The 16,914-nt window shown below is 49.7% G+C and overlaps 3 protein-coding genes across 3 annotated transcripts; 2 read left to right on the top strand and 1 right to left on the bottom strand.

Moving 5' to 3' along the window:
• Window positions 1-11,343: 11,343 nt before the first annotated feature.
• Window positions 11,344-14,091, bottom strand: LOC123748680 (collagen alpha-1(XXVII) chain A-like). Its single transcript, XM_069307214.1, has 2 exons — window positions 13,690-14,091; window positions 11,344-13,644 (listed from the first exon to the last, which is right to left on the bottom strand). Exons 1-2 carry the CDS (start codon window positions 14,089-14,091, stop codon window positions 11,344-11,346), a joined length of 2,703 nt encoding a protein of 900 aa, XP_069163315.1.
• Window positions 14,092-14,226: 135 nt separating this feature from the next.
• LOC123748679 (collagen alpha-1(III) chain-like) lies at window positions 14,227-15,726 on the top strand. The gene has a single exon (XM_045730830.2). The coding sequence runs from the start codon at window positions 14,227-14,229 to the stop codon at window positions 15,724-15,726; it is 1,500 nt and encodes a 499-aa protein (XP_045586786.2).
• Window positions 15,727-15,762: 36 nt separating this feature from the next.
• Window positions 15,763-16,329, top strand: LOC138353803 (acidic proline-rich protein PRP25-like). Its single transcript, XM_069307213.1, has one exon. It carries the CDS (start codon window positions 15,763-15,765, stop codon window positions 16,327-16,329), a length of 567 nt encoding a protein of 188 aa, XP_069163314.1.
• Window positions 16,330-16,914: the final 585 nt, after the last annotated feature.

The following is a 16,914-nucleotide window of genomic DNA, read 5'->3' as shown; positions in this document are numbered from 1 at the left end:
AAGGTAGGTCACAGGGAAGGGTAGGGAAGGGTAGGGAAGGGTAGGTCACAGGGAAAGGGAGGGAAGGTAGGTCACAGGGAAGGGTAGGGAAGGGTAGGGAAGGTAGGTCACAGGGAAGGGTAGGGAAGGGTAGGGAAGGTAGGTCACAGGGAAAGGGAGGGAAGGTAGGTCACAGGGAAAGGGAAGGGAAGGTAGGTCACAGGGAAGGGTAGGGAAGGGTAGGGAAGGTAGGTCACAGGGAAGGGTAGGGAAGGTAGGTCACAGGGAAGGGTAGGGAAGGTAGGTCACAGGGAAAGGGAGGGAAGGTAGGTCACAGGGAAGGGTAGGGAAGGTAGGTCACAGGGAAAGGGAGGGAAGGTAGGTCACAGGGAAGGTAGGTCACAGGGAAGGTAGGTCACAGGGAAGGTAGGTCACAGGGTAGGGAAAGGTTAGGTTTAGGTCGCAGGGAAGGGAAGGTAGGTCACAGGGTAGGGGAGGGAAGGTAGGTCACAGGGAAAGGGTGGGAAGGTAGGTCACAGGGAAGGGGAGGGAAGGTAGGTCACAGGGAAAGGGAGGGAAGGTAGGTCACAGGGAAGGGTAGGGAAGGGTAGGGAAGGTAGGTCACAGGGAAGGGTAGGGAAGGGTAGGGAAGGTAGGTCACAGGGAAAGGGAGGGGAGGTAGGTCACAGGGAAGGGTAGGGAAGGGTAGGGAAGGTAGGTCACAGGGAAGGGTAGGGAAGGTAGGTCACAGGGAAAGGGAAGGGAAGGTAGGTCACAGGGTAGGGAAGGTAGGTCACAGGCTCGTTTAGTTTTGATCGAAGACCAAACTAAAACGAGCGGGTGATGGATAAACGAGCAATAGGAACTAACCAATTCTCTGTTTAAACGAGCAGTGAGAAATGACATGAGGTCACGTGACGAAAGAGTTGATGAAAATAGACAAATTTCCTGTGGGAAAACGAGTCTCTTACAGTTACATTAAATGATCCCTGTTCTTTCAGATTGTTTCTGTTTGCGAATAATTTTGCCATTTGCATCGGAATAATGTTATTAAAATTAACAATTTAAATTAATCGTTAAGAGTTGGAGTCTCTCGAAGGGCTCCAGTAATTAGAGAATGAGCGAAGTATTTTTAGTACTAATAACATTATTCTTATTTCTGTAATACATTATTATATATATATATATATATATATATATATATATATATATATATATATATATATATATATATATATATATATATATATATATATATATATATATATATATATTTATATATATATGACTGTCAGACCACGAAGGAAGAATTGAGACAGGAATTTCCTTAAGTACTTTCGTATTTAATAATACATCTTTAGAAGGAATGATTTATTATTGATCATTCTTGAAGGAATTCTTCATTATTGATCATATTGGTGGAATTGATCATTCCTTCTGAAGATGTATTATTAAATACGAAAGTACTTAAGGAAATTCCTCTTTGATCTTATACAACCCTTAGAGGTCGGGTTATATAACTTATTATATGTAAGGTATATACCATATAAGGTATACTTATACCATATAAGGTCCAAAAGGTAAGGTGCCCGGCTCAGGAGTACCCAGGTCGAGGGTTCGAATCCCCTGCATTATTCCAATTGATTTTCTCCATGATATGACATGTTTGTGTGATTTTCTTGGGGTAACTAACTTCTTTAACATTTGGAACATGTTCGTAGAACTAAATTGTCCACATTATCCAGGCGGTCGTTACAGGAAGTACCAGCCTCCCTCAAGCGCCTCGAACGAGATACTCGGCACAAAGTCAATACCGAGCCGAGCCACTGGTCCGGACTGGCCGGCCGAGGCAATAAGACAGAGTGCAAGTCCATCATTCAGGTAATGGTCTTAGTTCTGTCGCCAGGTAATAACTAGTCAGAGATAAATCTGTACCACCTCACCTCCACTAATTAGCTCTGAGGATGCTGTTGATGTTATCTCCTCGTAGCATCTCATTATCTCTATTCCTACCTGTTATCTCCTCGTAGCATCTCACTATCTCTAATCCCACCTGTTATCTCCTCGTAGCATCTCATTATGTCTAGTCCCACCTGTTATCTCCTCGCAGTATCTCATTATCTTTAGTCCCACCTGTTATCTCCTCGTAGCATCTCATTATCTTTAGTCCCACCTGTTATCACCTCCTAGCATCTCATTATCTCTAGTCCCACCTGTTATCTCCTAGCATCTCATTATCTCTTGTCCCACCTGTTATCTCCTCGTAGTATCTCATTATCTCTAGTCCCACCTGTTATCTCCTCCTAGCATCTCATTATCTCTAGTCCCACCTGCTATCTCGTCGTAGCATCTCATTATCTCTAGTCCCACCTGTGGGAAATTTGACTTAAATATATTAATCAAATAATGATGAACTCGATAGCTATGAAGGACCACGACTTTTTTGTGAAAAATTGGAAAACTAAAGGAGAATGTGTATTGAAATTAAATCCACGAATTAGTGCCTATGGATTTTAAAGAAATTGATAATGCAATATGAAATATCAGTAAGACTGTATATCATAATGAATTTAAGACTCACTCTCACAAAATGGGGGGTTACAGACACTAAGAAAATACTACGTTATTAGCCCAATCGTCTGTTGCTGGTTCTTCATCAGAGTAAAACATTGATATATAAAAATTATACGTAACAATTATATAGCACAATGGTAAAACGTTAGTAAAATAATAATGATTTTATTAAAGATCAATACTCAACTAAGGGTTATCAGTAACTACATAAGTAATATGAAAGCTTAGGTGTCTGGTTGAAATAGGTGTATGGGTATAGGGCAGTCACGTCCTCATCTCAAGCTCAAGTATGGTTATTGAGACAAGAAAGAAATACATCTCAAAGGGATCTTGAGGTTATCTTGAGATGATTTCGGGGCTTTTAGTGTCCCCGCGGCCCGGTCCTCGACCAGGCCTCCACCCCCAGGAAGCAGCCCGTGACAGCTGACTAACACCCAGGTACCTATTTTACTGCTAGGTAACAGGGGCGTAGGGTGAAAGAAACTCTGCCCATTGTTTCTCGCCGGCGCCTGGGATCGAACCCAGGACCACAGGATCACAAGTCCCGCGTGCTGTCCGCTCGGCCGACCGGCTCCCTAGTAGAGTAGCTTTGACTATTACTTCCCCCCCCCCCCCCTGTCACGTCCTCATACTTCCTGTAAGTCGCTGCCCGCCAAACACACACCGAAGCTACGACGTTGGTACAACGTTCGAACAAGTTTTAACACCTAACCAGTTATAACAACCAATATAGCAAGTTGTAACAACGTTCTAATACGTCATAAACACGTTAAGCCAAGATGTAACAACTTTATTACAAGTTGTAACAAGCGGAAAATAGAGACAGATTCGGTTTGTGTTTCCAGGGCATGTCCAGACCCACACAAGAAGGGGAAGTCTATCTGTCCTCTTGTCACTATGGCTCCAGCTGAAATCACGATTAAAATATATAGAATACACCGGCCAAAGAGAATATACCACTATTTCTAAATAAATAGTTTGGACATAAGCGAGGACAAGACTAACTTGGATGATGTTTTGATTGATTGATTGTTGCCGCTAGTTTATTGTGCACCCCATACTCATCCTGTGAGCGGTAGCGCAAAAAGCATTACAGAGGGCACAAAAGGTCTTTATCAGACCTCATCTTAGATTATTACATAAACAATTTCATCTATCCTTCACACCTTATAGTTATAATGTCAGCTAGTTACAGAGAAATTACTATTACAAGAGCTACATATTTACAGTAAGTCATCATACATTAATGGTAGGTGATGTCGTTGTCTGGCGTCGTAACGAGGAGCTGCCTACCCATGTGTTATAAGTGCACAAATAAACAAAGCATCAGTAGGAAATTGTCTACAATACACACATAGATCACAATAACGTGATGCATCAATGAACAAAATCATTGTGTGTATTGATGTAAGGGTGAAGAGGGAGAACGGTCCTATTGACATAGCTCGGGTGCATGGGGGGAGTTGTGTAAAAACCCTGGTTTGTGTCTCGGAGAGGTTGCAGGATCCAGTAAGTTCAGTAAAACTTCGATTTCAACTCTTTTTCATGTCGTAGCTCAGTCGATTAAGACAGCGTCTGGGATGCTCACATACATAGGTTCGAATCCTCGTCACGGCCCTTGTGGATATGTTTATTATCTACAATACGCTCGCTGGGACGAGTGTCTGATATGGGCGAAGCCACTCTCGATCCCCGGCTCCTGCTCCAGCAAGGATGACACAGATATAAGCCGATGTAAACATGAACTCCTGAACACTGCTTCAGCTCAGCAATATGGCGGCTGTCACTTCCTCCTACCTCCCCGTCTCGTCCGCGCATGCGCAAGACACAGGTCGTTGCTATGGAGACTTATTCTTCTAAGAATGTCTCCACAGCGTGAGATATTAAGACTTGGGTTTATTATAAGGTAATATTAATGTTGTTTTCGTCGTATAATTATTAACATGAAACTGTTTTCAGATGGACGAGAAATAGATGAAAATGGATGGAGAATTTCGTTCCTACAATGTTATCTCTGGGATAACAGATTACTGTTATCTTGTGATCTTCAGATAATAACGGGAATTGACGTGATCACTGATTTATGTTGTATTAGTCATTGGTTCTTAGCAAAGAATACTGATACGTTGTGAGAATAGAATTTAATTCTTTGTTATAAAGATATAATCTATATAACGATGCTTTGTTATATAGATGTTATATAGATATATCTATATTATATAGATATAAACAATATACATTTAATCTATATAACAATATAAGTGATTGGACGTACCCAAGCCGTAGAGTACAAATATTGGCTAAAATAATTAGCGCAGTAGTATGATTAATCTACAAGTTAGTAATATTAGAAAATTAATATGGTTAATATGAGATATCATTTATCAGAAGATTAAAATGAAAATAAGTGTTGGATATTTTCCAACACCGCCTGTTATCTTCAGGCAGCATTTCATTATCTCTGGTCCCACCTGTTATCTCCTGGCAGCATCCCATTATCTCTGGGCCCACCTGTTATCTCCTGGCAGCATCACATTATCTGTGGTCCCACCTGTTATCTCCTGGTAGCATCACATTATCTCTAGTCTCACCTGTTATCTCCTGGCAGCATCTCATTATCTCTAGTCCCACCTGTTATCTCCTGGCAGCATCACATTATCTCTGGTCCCACCTGTTATCTCCTGGCAGCATCACATTATCTCTGGTTCCACCTGTTATCTCCTGGCAGCATCACATTATCTCTGGTTCCACCTGTTATCTCCTGGCAGCATCACATTATCTCTGGTCCCACCTGTTATCTCCTGGCAGCATCTCATTATCTATAGTCCCACCTGTTATCTCCTGGCAGCATCACATTATCTCTGGTCCCACCTGTTATCTTCTGGCAGCATTTCGTTATCTCTGGTTCCACCTGTTATCTCCTACGTCGCGGTTTTTTAACGAGATCTTTAAAAATGTCGTAAAAATTAAAGCCCTGTAATATTGGCGTGTTTTTACCTTGTGTTTTGTTAGTGTTTCTGATTAGCGAAACCGTTGCATCTTTAACGTTCCTGGATAGGTAAAATAGGAGCATTTTTAATGTTCCTGGATAGGTAAATTAGTCGTATTTTTAACGTTCCTGGATAGGTAAAATAGTCGCATTCTTAACGTTCCTGGATAGGTAAAATAGTCGCATTCTTAACGTTCCTGGATAGGTAAATTAGTCGTATTTTTAACGTTCCTGGATAGGTAAAACCGGTTCCTTTTTAGGCTTATGATTCAGCATGTTCTCTCGAGCGTTCACAACGTCACTAAACTGATGTACTAAATTGCCCGAACCTAACCTACCCGATAACCCACTAATAGAAAACGGAACATCAGGTCAATGTTGCCAACCGCTGTGATTTATTAGTTCATTAGTGTTTGAAGGAGGACGGGACGAATGGTTGGGCTAAACAATGGCACTTTTTTAGGATTGATAAATACAGAAAACGGACTGATGGGAGATCCTTATGTGATGTGTGGGTTGTTCGTTGATTATCTTCAGTCTCAATATATATTAGTTTTGATCTTCCTAGTACCTACGGGCTCACCATAGCCCGTGCTACTTGGAACTTTTTGTTCCAAGTAGCGAATCTTTAACAACAACAACATATCACCTTCCTGTGGAGTATCTGTAGTGATAGCCTCCATCTATGGCTCACTTGGAGTACTGGGGTCCATCTATGGCTCACTTGGAGTACTTGGGTCCATCTATGGCTCACTTGGAGTGCTGGGGTCCATCTATGGCTCACTTGGAGTGCTGGGGTCCATCTATGGCTTACTTGGAGTGCTGGGGTCCATCTATGGCTCACTTGGAGTGCTGGGGTCCATCTATGGCTCACTTGGAGTACTGGGGTCCATCTATGGCTTACTTGGAGTGCTGGGGTCCATCTATGGCGTACTTGGAGTGCTGGGGTCCATCTATGGCTTACTTGGATCGCTGGGGTCCATCTATGGCTCACTTGGAGTGCTGGGGTCCATCTATGGCTTACTTGGAGTGCTGGGGTCCATCTATGGCTCACTTGGAGTACTGGGGTCCATCTATGGCTCACTTGGAGTGCTGGGGTCCATCTATGGCTCACTTGGAGTACTGGGGTCCATCTATGGCTCACTTGGAGTACTGGGGTCCATCTATGGCTCACTTGGAGTACTGGGGTCCATCTATGGCTCACTTGGAGTGCTGGCTTCCACCTTTGGCTTACTTGGAGTGCTGGCTTCCACCTTTGGCTCACTTAGAGTGCTGGCTTCCACCTTTCGCTTACTTGGAGTGATGGCTTCCATCTATGGCTTACTTGGAGTGCTGGCTTCCACCTTTGACTTACATGGAGTGCTGGCTTCCACCTTTGGCTCACTTAGAGTGCTGGCTTCCACCTTTCGCTTACTTGGAGTGATGGCTTCCATCTATGGCTCACTTGGAGTGCTGGCTTCCACCTTTGACTTACATGGAGTGCTGGCTTCCACCTTTGACTTACATGGAGTGCTGGCTTCCACCTTTGACTTACATGGAGTGCTGGCTTCCACCTTTGACTTACATGGAGTGCTGGCTTCCACCTTTGACTTACATGGAGTGCTGGCTTCCACCTTTGACTTACATGGAGTGCTGGCTTCCACCTTTGACTTACATGGAGTGCTGGCTTCCACCTTTGACTTACATGGAGTGCTGGCTTCCATCTATGCTCACTTGGAGTGCTGGCTTCCACCTATGGCTCACTTGGAGTGCTGGCTTCCACCTATGGCTCACTTGGAGTGCTCTCTTCCACCTATGGCTCACCTGAAGGTAACCACGTACACTTTGTCAAGTTATTAAGAATTTTGTAATTCTGTTTTCCAGCTTAGTGAGATCCAATTAAATCAGCCTTTCTTCTTGGCTGTCAAAGCTAAGCATTTTTCTTATTAAATGTTGTAAAAAAATTCTGGATTTTGTCAAGTTTTCATACATTTTTGTTTTATTTGGAGATTCCAAGCTTGAGCTGCACTTTGTAGTCATGCTCTGACATAGGTTGAATACGTCGCCATCAAAGCTATCTTCTCCAGGCTGCTTGAAAACCACACCAACTTTGCATTCACCGCTGGTGTCATCATGTTAATGTGTGCCTAACGGATATTTTTTCCATCCTTCTATCCCGCGTTTCATTACTGTGCACTTACTGGGATTAAAGCCGAACACACACTTTTGTGTCCGACCTTCTGGTTCGTCTAGGAAGGTCGTGGTGAGGCGCAACATGTGTTCTGTCTCGCCCCAACACCTGTGTTTCATCAGTACTCACTGGTAGGTAACATATGCATTACTCTGGGTGTTGACCAGACCACACACTAGAAGGTGAAGGGACGACGACGACGTTTCGGTGCGTCCTGGAGCATTCTCAATCGACTTGAGAATGGTCCAGGACGGACCGAAACGTCGTCGTCGTCCCTTCACCTTCTAGTGTGTGGTCTGGTCAACATTCTTTCGTCATGTTATTGTGACTCATCGCCTGCACTCTGGTGGTGTTTGTTGTAGTGTGTGTGTGTGTGTGTGTGTGTGTGTGTGTGTGTGTGTGTGTGTGTGTGTGTGTGTGTGTGTGTGTGTGTGTGTGTGTGTGTGTGTGTGTGTGTGTGTGTGTGTGTGTGTGTGTGTGTGTAGAGTCACACCCACTAGTTGTACTCACCTAGTTGTGTTTTCAGGGGTTGAGCTCTAGCTCTTTGATCCAGCTTTCTCAACCATCAATCATCTGGTATACAGGTTCCTGAGCATTTTGAGATCTTCATATCTACGTCTGAAATTGTGTATGGAGTGTGTGTGCGTGTATTCACCTAGTTGTGCTTGCAGTGGTTGAGCTCTGCTCTTTCGGCCCGCCTCTCAACTCTCAATCAACTGTTACTAACTACTAACTAATTTCCCCTCACCCCCCCAGGAAGCAGCCCATAACAGCTGTCTAACTCCCAGGTACCTATTTACTGCTAGGTAACAGAGGCATCAGGGTGAAAGAAACTCTGCCCATCTGTTTCCGCCGGCGCCGGGAATCGATCCCCGGACCACAGGACTACGTATCCAGCGTGCTGTTCACTCAGCCACCAATGCCCTGTTTGTGTGTTTGTGTATGTATATGTGTATTCACCTAATTGTGCTTGCGGGAGTTGAGCTCTGGCTCTTTGGTCCCGCCTCTCGACAGTCAATCAACTGATGTACAGGTTCTTGAGCCTACTGGGCTCTATCATATCTACACTGGAAACTGTGCATGTGTGTGTGTTTGTGTCTGTGAATGTGTGTGTGTGTGTGTGTGTGTGTGTGTGTGTGTGTGTGTGTATGACTGTTTTCCCAACAACACTGTAGCCCCCCCCCCCGCCCCCCTCTCGTTAACGCCCTTCAAAACAATTAATTATACGGCAGAATAAAACCCCCAAAAATTATCATCATCAATAAATCGTCGGGACGACTGTGGCCTCGGAACGAGGCTGTCTGGAGCGTGATTGGTCCATCGTGTCTCGTGGTTGGTGCGGGAAATCCTGTCTTTACGGTACACTGTTCAGTATCCCAATAAACGTTATCTTCCGCGTTATACAGGACCTGAGAGAGAGTAATGTGTTCAGAGGGGACAAAGGTTTAGAGATAATACTGTGTAATTGTGGGGTCAATGATTTTATACTGAGATAATATGTGATATCATGCTTGGAAGGTACACTGTGATATCATGCAGTGATGGTACACTGTGATATCATGCAGTGATGGTACACTGTGATATCATGCAGTGATGGTACACTGTGATATCATGCAGTGGTGGTACACTGTGATATCATGCAGTGGTGGTACACTGTGATATCATGCAGTGGTGGTACACTGTGATATCATGCAGTGGTGGTACACTGTGATATCATGCAGTGATGGTACACTGTGATATCATGCAGTGATGGTACACTGTGATATCATGCAGTGATGGTACACTGTGATATCATGCCGTGATGGTACACTGTGATATCAAGCAGTGACGGTACACTGTAATATCATGCAGTGACGGTACACTGTGATAACCAGCAGTGATGGTTAGAGACAGAAAGAGAGAGAGAGAGAGAGAGAGAGAGAGAGAGAGAGAGAGAGAGAGAGAGAGAGAGAGAGAGAGAGAGAGAGAGAGAGAGAGAGAGAGAGAGAGAGAGAGAGAGAGAGAGAGAGAGAGAGAGAGAGAAAGAGAGACAGACAGACAGACAGACAGACAGACAGACAGACAGACAGACAGACAGACAGACAGACAGAGAGAAAGTGTGTTTTAGGTTATAACATACAAAAAGCAGGACACTTCAGCAAACATCTGCCATTCTCACAGCCAGACAGATGCTGACTCACGTTATCCCCAAGTGAAAGATATCAGGACTCGCCAGAGGATTGATGATTCAGTGTATCATCAATCAACGAGGAACTCTGCAACGTTGAGCGAGTGATGTTGCGCCAGCGCCTGACTCTACACACTAACCAGATACTGTCCTACTGAAGTGCCCTTATCCTAACCTACCAGAGGACCCAAAACAGAAAACGGGGCAGTAGGTCAATTTCAGCCGCTTTCATTTTCTAGTACGATGTTTTTCGGCCTTAGGGAGACTATACGTCAAAATACGACGTTCTATTAGGACGACTGGTTGGGAATTGTCTGCCTGTCCTATAGCTCTATGGAGAACTGCGACACAGAACTCTACCACTCAAACTCCTTCTGCATCAACACCTGTCACCTGTGTGTAACAGCCAACACCTGTGTGTTACATCCAACACCTGTGTGTTACAGCCAACACATGTGTGTTACAGCTAACACCTGTGTGTTACAGCCAACACCTGTGTGTTACAGCCAACACCTGTGTGTTACAGCCAACATCTTTGTGTCACAGCCAACACCTGTGTGTTACAGCCAACACCTGTGTGTAACAGCCAACACCTGTGTGTTACATCCAACACTTGAGTGTTACAGCCAACACCTGTGTGTTACAGCTAACACCTGTGTGTTACAGCCAACACCTGTGTGTTACAGCCAACACCTGTGTGTAACAGCCAACACCTGTGTGTTACATCCAACACCTGTGTGTTACAGCCAACACCTGTGTGTTACAGCTAACACCTGTGTGTTACAGCCAACACCTGTGTTAAAGCCAACACCTGTCACCTGTGTGACGCATCTCCTCCCCTGGTAACAACAAGGTGTGTAAGGTCTAACATGAGACACAAGTTCTCTCCCACCTTGAGTATCCAGGGCCCTCCTGGACTGCCTCAGAATATGTTCACAAGTTACATAACTTGGCCAAGAATGTTCATCACCTGTGACTCGTCCGGTGTGGGTGGATTGGTCTGAACACAAGGGCATTCAACCCCGTTCAGAACGTTAGTTCACTTACTGTTATATATTTGGCCTTATTGAAGAGGGGGCAGAGGGGTCGACGCCCCTTCAGGGGGGGCATGGGGGCATAGGGCCGACGCCCCTTCAGGGGGGGGGGGGGCATGGGGCCGACGCCCCTTCAGGGGGGGCATGGGGCCGACCCCACCTTCCAGGCTAGTCACAAGTCTCTTGACTCCGAACTTAGACGGAAAAGCTGATATTCTTTTTATAGATATAGATATTCATGGGGAAGCCTTTCGAGGGAGCAGCTTTGTGTTCTGCCTAGGAGGCCTGGTCGGGGACCGGGCCGTAGGGACATTGAGCCCCGAAATAGTCGCAAGTTAATCTTCTGATTTACACCAATTTGTTGGTCATTTCTCCCCATTTTATTTCGAATGGTAGACAAAATTACCAGAAAAACTTATAAATCCTAATGTTAGGTCAAGAGGGGGAGGAGGGGAGGGAGCTCCTTATCCACACCAAGCTCCTTATCCACACCGCGTTCCTTATCCACACCAAGCTCCTTATCCACACCGCGTTCCTTATCCACACCAAGCTCCTTATCCACACCGCGTTCCTTATCCACACCAAGCTCCTTATCCACACCGAGTTCCTTATCCACACCGAGTTCCTTATCCACACCAAGCTCCTTATCCACACCGCGTTCCTTATCCACACCAAGCTCCTTATCCACACCGAGTTCCTTATCCACACCGAGTTCCTTATCCACACCAAGCTCCTTATCCACACCGCGTTCCTTATCCACACCAAGCTCCTTATCCACACCGCGTTCCTTATCCACACCAAGCTCCTTATCCACACCGCGTTCCTTATCCACACCAAGCTCCTTATCCACACCGAGTTCCTTATCCACACCGAGTTCCTTATCCACACCGAGTTCCTTATCCACACCGAGCTCCTTATCCACACCGAGTTCCTTATCCACACCGAGTTCCTTATCCACACCGAGTTCCTTATCCACACCGCGTTCCTTATCCACACCGAGTTCCTTATCCACACCGCGTTCCTTATCCACACCGAGTTCCTTATCCACACCAAGCTCCTTATCCACACCAAGTTCCTTATCCACACCGCGTTCCTTATCCACACCGAGTTCCTTATCCACACCAAGCTCCTTATCCACACCAAGTTCCTTATCCACACCGCGTTCCTTATCCACACCGAGTTCCTTATCCACACCAAGCTCCTTATCCACACCGAGTTCCTTATCCACACCGCGTTCCTTATCCACACCAAGCTCCTTATCCACACCGAGTTCCTTATCCACACCAAGCTCCTTATCCACACCGAGTTCCTTATCCACACCGAGTTCCTTATCCACACCGCGTTCCTTATCCACACCGCGTTCCTTATCCACACCAAGCTCCTTATCCACACCGAGTTCCTTATCCACACCGCGTTCCTTATCCACACCAAGTTCCTTATCCACACCAAGCTCCTTATCCACACCAAGCTCCTTATCCACACCAAGCTCCTTATCCACACCAAGTTCCTTATCCACACCAAGCTCCTTATCCACACCGCGTTCCTTATCCACACCAAGCTCCTTATCCACACCAAGCTCCTTATCCACACCAAGCTCCTTATCCACACCAAGCTCCTTATCCACACCAAGTTCCTTATCCACACCAAGCTCCTTATCCACACCAAGCTCCTTATCCACACCGCGTTCCTTATCCACACCAAGTTCCTTATCCACACCAAGTTCCTTATCCACACCAAGTTCCTTATCCACACCAAGCTCCTTATCCACACCAAGTTCCTTATCCACACCAAGTTCCTTATCCACACCAAGTTCCTTATCCACACCAAGTTCCTTATCCACACCAAGTTCCTTATCCACACCAAGCTCCTTATCCACACCGCGTTCCTTATCCACACCGCGTTTCTTATCCACACCAAGCTCCTTATCCACACCAAGCTCCTTATCCACACCAAGCTCCTTATCCACACCGCGTTCCTTATCCACACCAAGCTCCTTATCCACACCGCGTTCCTTATCCACACCAAGCTCCTTATCCACACCGAGTTCCTTATCCACACCGCGTTCCTTATCCACACCAAGCTCCTTATCCACACCGCGTTCCTTATCCACACCGAGTTCCTTATCCACACCGAGTTCCTTATCCACACCAAGCTCCTTATCCACACCGCGTTCCTTATCCACACCAAGCTCCTTATCCACACCGCGTTCCTTATCCACACCGCGTTCCTTATCCACACCAAGCTCCTTATCCACACCGCGTTCCTTATCCACACCGAGTTCCTTATCCACACCGAGTTCCTTATCCACACCGCGTTCCTTATCCACACCAAGCTCCTTATCCACACCAAGCTCCTTATCCACACCAAGCTCCTTATCCACACCAAGCTCCTTATCCACACCGCGTTCCTTATCCACACCGCGTTCCTTATCCACACCAAGCTCCTTATCAACACCAAGCTCCTTATCCACACCAAGCTCCTTATCCACACCAAGCTCCTTATCCACACCAAGCTCCTTATCCACACCGCGTTCCTTATCCACACCGCGTTCCTTATCCACACCAAGCTCCTTATCCACACCAAGCTCCTTATCCACACCAAGCTCCTTATCCACACCAAGCTCCTTATCCACACCAAGTTCCTTATCCACACCGAGTTCCTTATCCACACCAAGCTCCTTATCCACACCAAGCTCCTTATCCACACCGAGCTCCTTATCCACACCAAGCTCCTAATCCACACCGAGCTCCTTATCCACACCGCGTTCCTTATCCACACCAAGTTCCTTATCCACACCGAGTTCCTTATCCACACCGAGTTCCTTATCCACACCAAGTTCCTTATCCACACCGAGTTCCTTATCCACACCAAGCTCCTTATCCACACCAAGTTCCTTATCCACACCAAGTTCCTTATCCACACCAAGTTCCTTATCCACACCGAGTTCCTTATCCACACCAAGCTCCTTATCCACACCAAGCTCCTTATCCACACCAAGCTCCTTATCCACACCAAGCTCCTTATCCACGGAGCCCACCTCATGCCGGGGTCCCACGGAGCCCACCTCAAGCCGGGGCCCCACGGAGCCCACCTCATGCCGGGGCCCCACGGAGCCCACCTTATGCCGGGGGTCCCACGGAGCCCACCTCAAGCCGGGGCCCCACGGAGCCCACCTCATGCCGGGGCCCCACGGAGCCCACCTCATGCCAGGGGTCCCACGGAGCCCACCTCAAGCCGGGGTCCCACGGAGCCCACCTCATGCCAGGGGTCCCACGGAGCCCACCTCAAGCCGGGGCCCCACGGAGCCCACCTCATGCCGGGGCCCCACGGAGCCCACCTCATGCCGGGGTCCCACGGAGCCCACCTCAAGCCTGGACCCCACGGAGCCCACCTCATGCCGGGGCCCCACGGAGCCCACCTCAAGCCGGGGCCCCACGGAGCCCACCTCATGCCGGGGTCCCACGGAGCCCACCTCAAGCCGGGGCCCCACGGAGCCCACCTCAAGCCGGGGCCCCACGGAGCCCACCTCATGCCAGGGGTCCCACGGAGCCCACCTCAAGCCGGGGTCCCACGGAGCCCACCTCATGCCAGGGGTCCCACGGAGCCCACCTCAAGCCGGGGCCCCACGGAGCCCACCTCATGCCGGGGTCCCACGGAGCCCACCTCAAGCCGGGGCCCCACGGAGCCCACCTCATGCCGGGGTCCCACGGAGCCCACCTCATGCCGGGGCCCCACGGAGCCCACCTCATGCCAGGGGTCCCACGGAGCCCACCTCAAGCCGGGGCCCCATGGAGCCCACCTCATGCCGGGGGCCCCACGGAGCCCACCTCAAGCCGGGGCCCCATGGAGCCCACCTCATGCCGGGGGCCCCACGGAGCCCACCTCATGCCGGGGTCCCACGGAGCCCACCTCAAGCCGGGGCCCCACGGAGCCCACCTCAAGCCGGGGCCCCACGGAGCCCACCTCATGCCGGGGCCCCACGGAGCCCACCTCATGCCAGGGGTCCCACGGAGCCCACCTCATGCCGGGGGCCCCATGGAGCCCACCTCATGCCGGGGGCCCCACGGAGCCCACCTCATGCCGGGGTCCCACGGAGCCCACCTCATGCCGGGGTCCCACGGAGCCCACCTCATGCCGGGGTCCCACGGAGCCCACCTCAAGCCGGGGGCCCCACGGAGCCCACCTCATGCCGGGGTCCCACGGAGCCCACCTCATGCCGGGGTCCCACGGAGCCCACCTCATGCCGGGGTCCCACGGAGCCCACCTCAAGCCGGGGGCCCCACGGAGCCCACCTCATACCGGGGGTCCCACGGAGCCCACCTCATGCCGGGGTCCCACGGAGCCCACCTCAAGCCGGGGGTCCCACGGAGCCCACCTCATGCCGGGGTCCCACGGAGCCCACCTCAAGCCGGGGGCCCCACGGAGCCCACCTCATGCCAGGGGTCCCACGGAGCCCACCTCATGCCAGGGGTCCCACGGAGCCCACCTCATGCCAGGGGTCCCACGGAGCCCACCTCATGCCGGGGGTCCCACGGAGCCAACCTCATGCCGGGGCCCCACGGAGCCCACCTCATGCCGGGGGCCCCACGGAGCCCACCTCATGCCGGGGGTCCCACGGAGCCCACCTCATGCCGGGGCCCCACGGAGCCCACCTCATGCCGGGGGCCCCACGGAGCCCACCTCATGCCGGGGGGCCCCACGGAGCCCACCTCAAGCCGGGGCCCCACGGAGCCCACCTCAAGCCGGGGCCCCACGGAGCCCACCTCATGCCGGGGGCCCCACGGAGCCCACCTCATGCCGGGGGCCCCACTGAGCCCACCTCAAGCCGGGGCCCCACGGAGCCCACCTCATGCCGGGGTCCCACGGAGCCCACCTCATGCCGGGGGCCCCACGGAGCCCACCTCATGCCGGGGGCCCCACGGAGCCCACCTCAAGCCGGGGCCCCACGGAGCCCACCTCATGCCGGGGTCCCACGGAGCCCACCTCATGCCGGGGTCCCACGGAGCCCACCTCATGCCGGGGGCCCCACAGAGCCCACCTCAAGCCGGGGTCCCACGCCGGCCCACCTCATGCCAGGGGCCCCACAGAGCCCACCTCATGCCGGGGCCCCACGGAGCCCACCTCATGCCGGGGGCCCCACGGAGCCCACCTCAAGCCGGGGCCCCACAGAGCCCACCTCATGCCGGGGCCCCACGGAGCCCACCTCATGCCGGGGGCCCCACGGAGCCCACCTCAAGCCGGGGCCCCACGGAGCCCACCTCATGCCGGGGGTCCCACGGAGCCCACCTCATGCCGGGGGCCCCACAGAGCCCACCTCATGCCGGGGTCCCACGGAGCCCACCTCATGCCGGGGGCCCCACAGAGCCCACCTCATGCCAGCGGCTTTCCGAAACATGTTGATCATGAGGCACCATAAGGCCCCACTAACATAGTCCTGGACGTGACGTAGAGTGTTGTAAACAAGTATATGACAAGAGTTACAGGGAGGTCAGGACGCCGTCCGAGGCTCGCACGCTCAACCATCTCCTTCACTCGAAAAATATTCTTCCAAACTATCTTTTTTGAAGAGAATTATGAATTATGTGTTCAGGATTTACACCGTGCAAGGTGCAACAGATGAACAGGAATTTGTTGAGCTGCAACGATAGGCTCCAGGGGCCACATTCACGAAAGCACTTACGAACGTGTACATCTTTCCTCAATCTTTGACGGCTTTGGTTACATTTATTAAGCAGTTTACAAGCATGAAAACTTCCCATTCAACTGTTGTTATTGTTATAAACAGCCTCCTGGTGCTTCCGAGCTCATTAACTGTTTAATAATTGTAAACAAAGCCGTAAAAGATTGAGAAAAGATGTACACGTTCGTAAGTGCTTTCGTGAATCTGGCCCCAGGCCTGGTATCACACATATGATATACACACAATTTGCAAAGATTAATTAGTGATTAATTTTGATTGCAGGTATGAGTGGTGAACTTAGAGAAGCAGGAGGAATGAGTG

Source organism: Procambarus clarkii, chromosome 59 (genome assembly GCF_040958095.1).
Source record: "Procambarus clarkii isolate CNS0578487 chromosome 59, FALCON_Pclarkii_2.0, whole genome shotgun sequence".
NCBI lineage: Eukaryota > Metazoa > Arthropoda > Malacostraca > Decapoda > Cambaridae > Procambarus > Procambarus clarkii.
This window is presented reverse-complemented; position numbering and strand designations above follow the sequence as displayed.

Coding starts and splice junctions, on each gene's coding strand:
- LOC123748680 (XM_069307214.1), bottom strand. CDS start 14,091: ATGAGGTGGGCTCCGTGGGGCCCCGGCTTGAGGTGGGCTCCGTGGGAC. Junction 13,645..13,689: donor GTGTGGATAAGGAACTTGGT/GTGGATAAGGAA, acceptor GGTGTGGATTAG/GAGCTTGGTGTGGATAAGGA.
- LOC138353803 (XM_069307213.1), top strand. CDS start 15,763: ATGCCGGGGTCCCACGGAGCCCACCTCATGCCGGGGGCCCCACGGAGC.
- LOC123748679 (XM_045730830.2), top strand. CDS start 14,227: ATGCCGGGGCCCCACGGAGCCCACCTCATGCCGGGGTCCCACGGAGCC.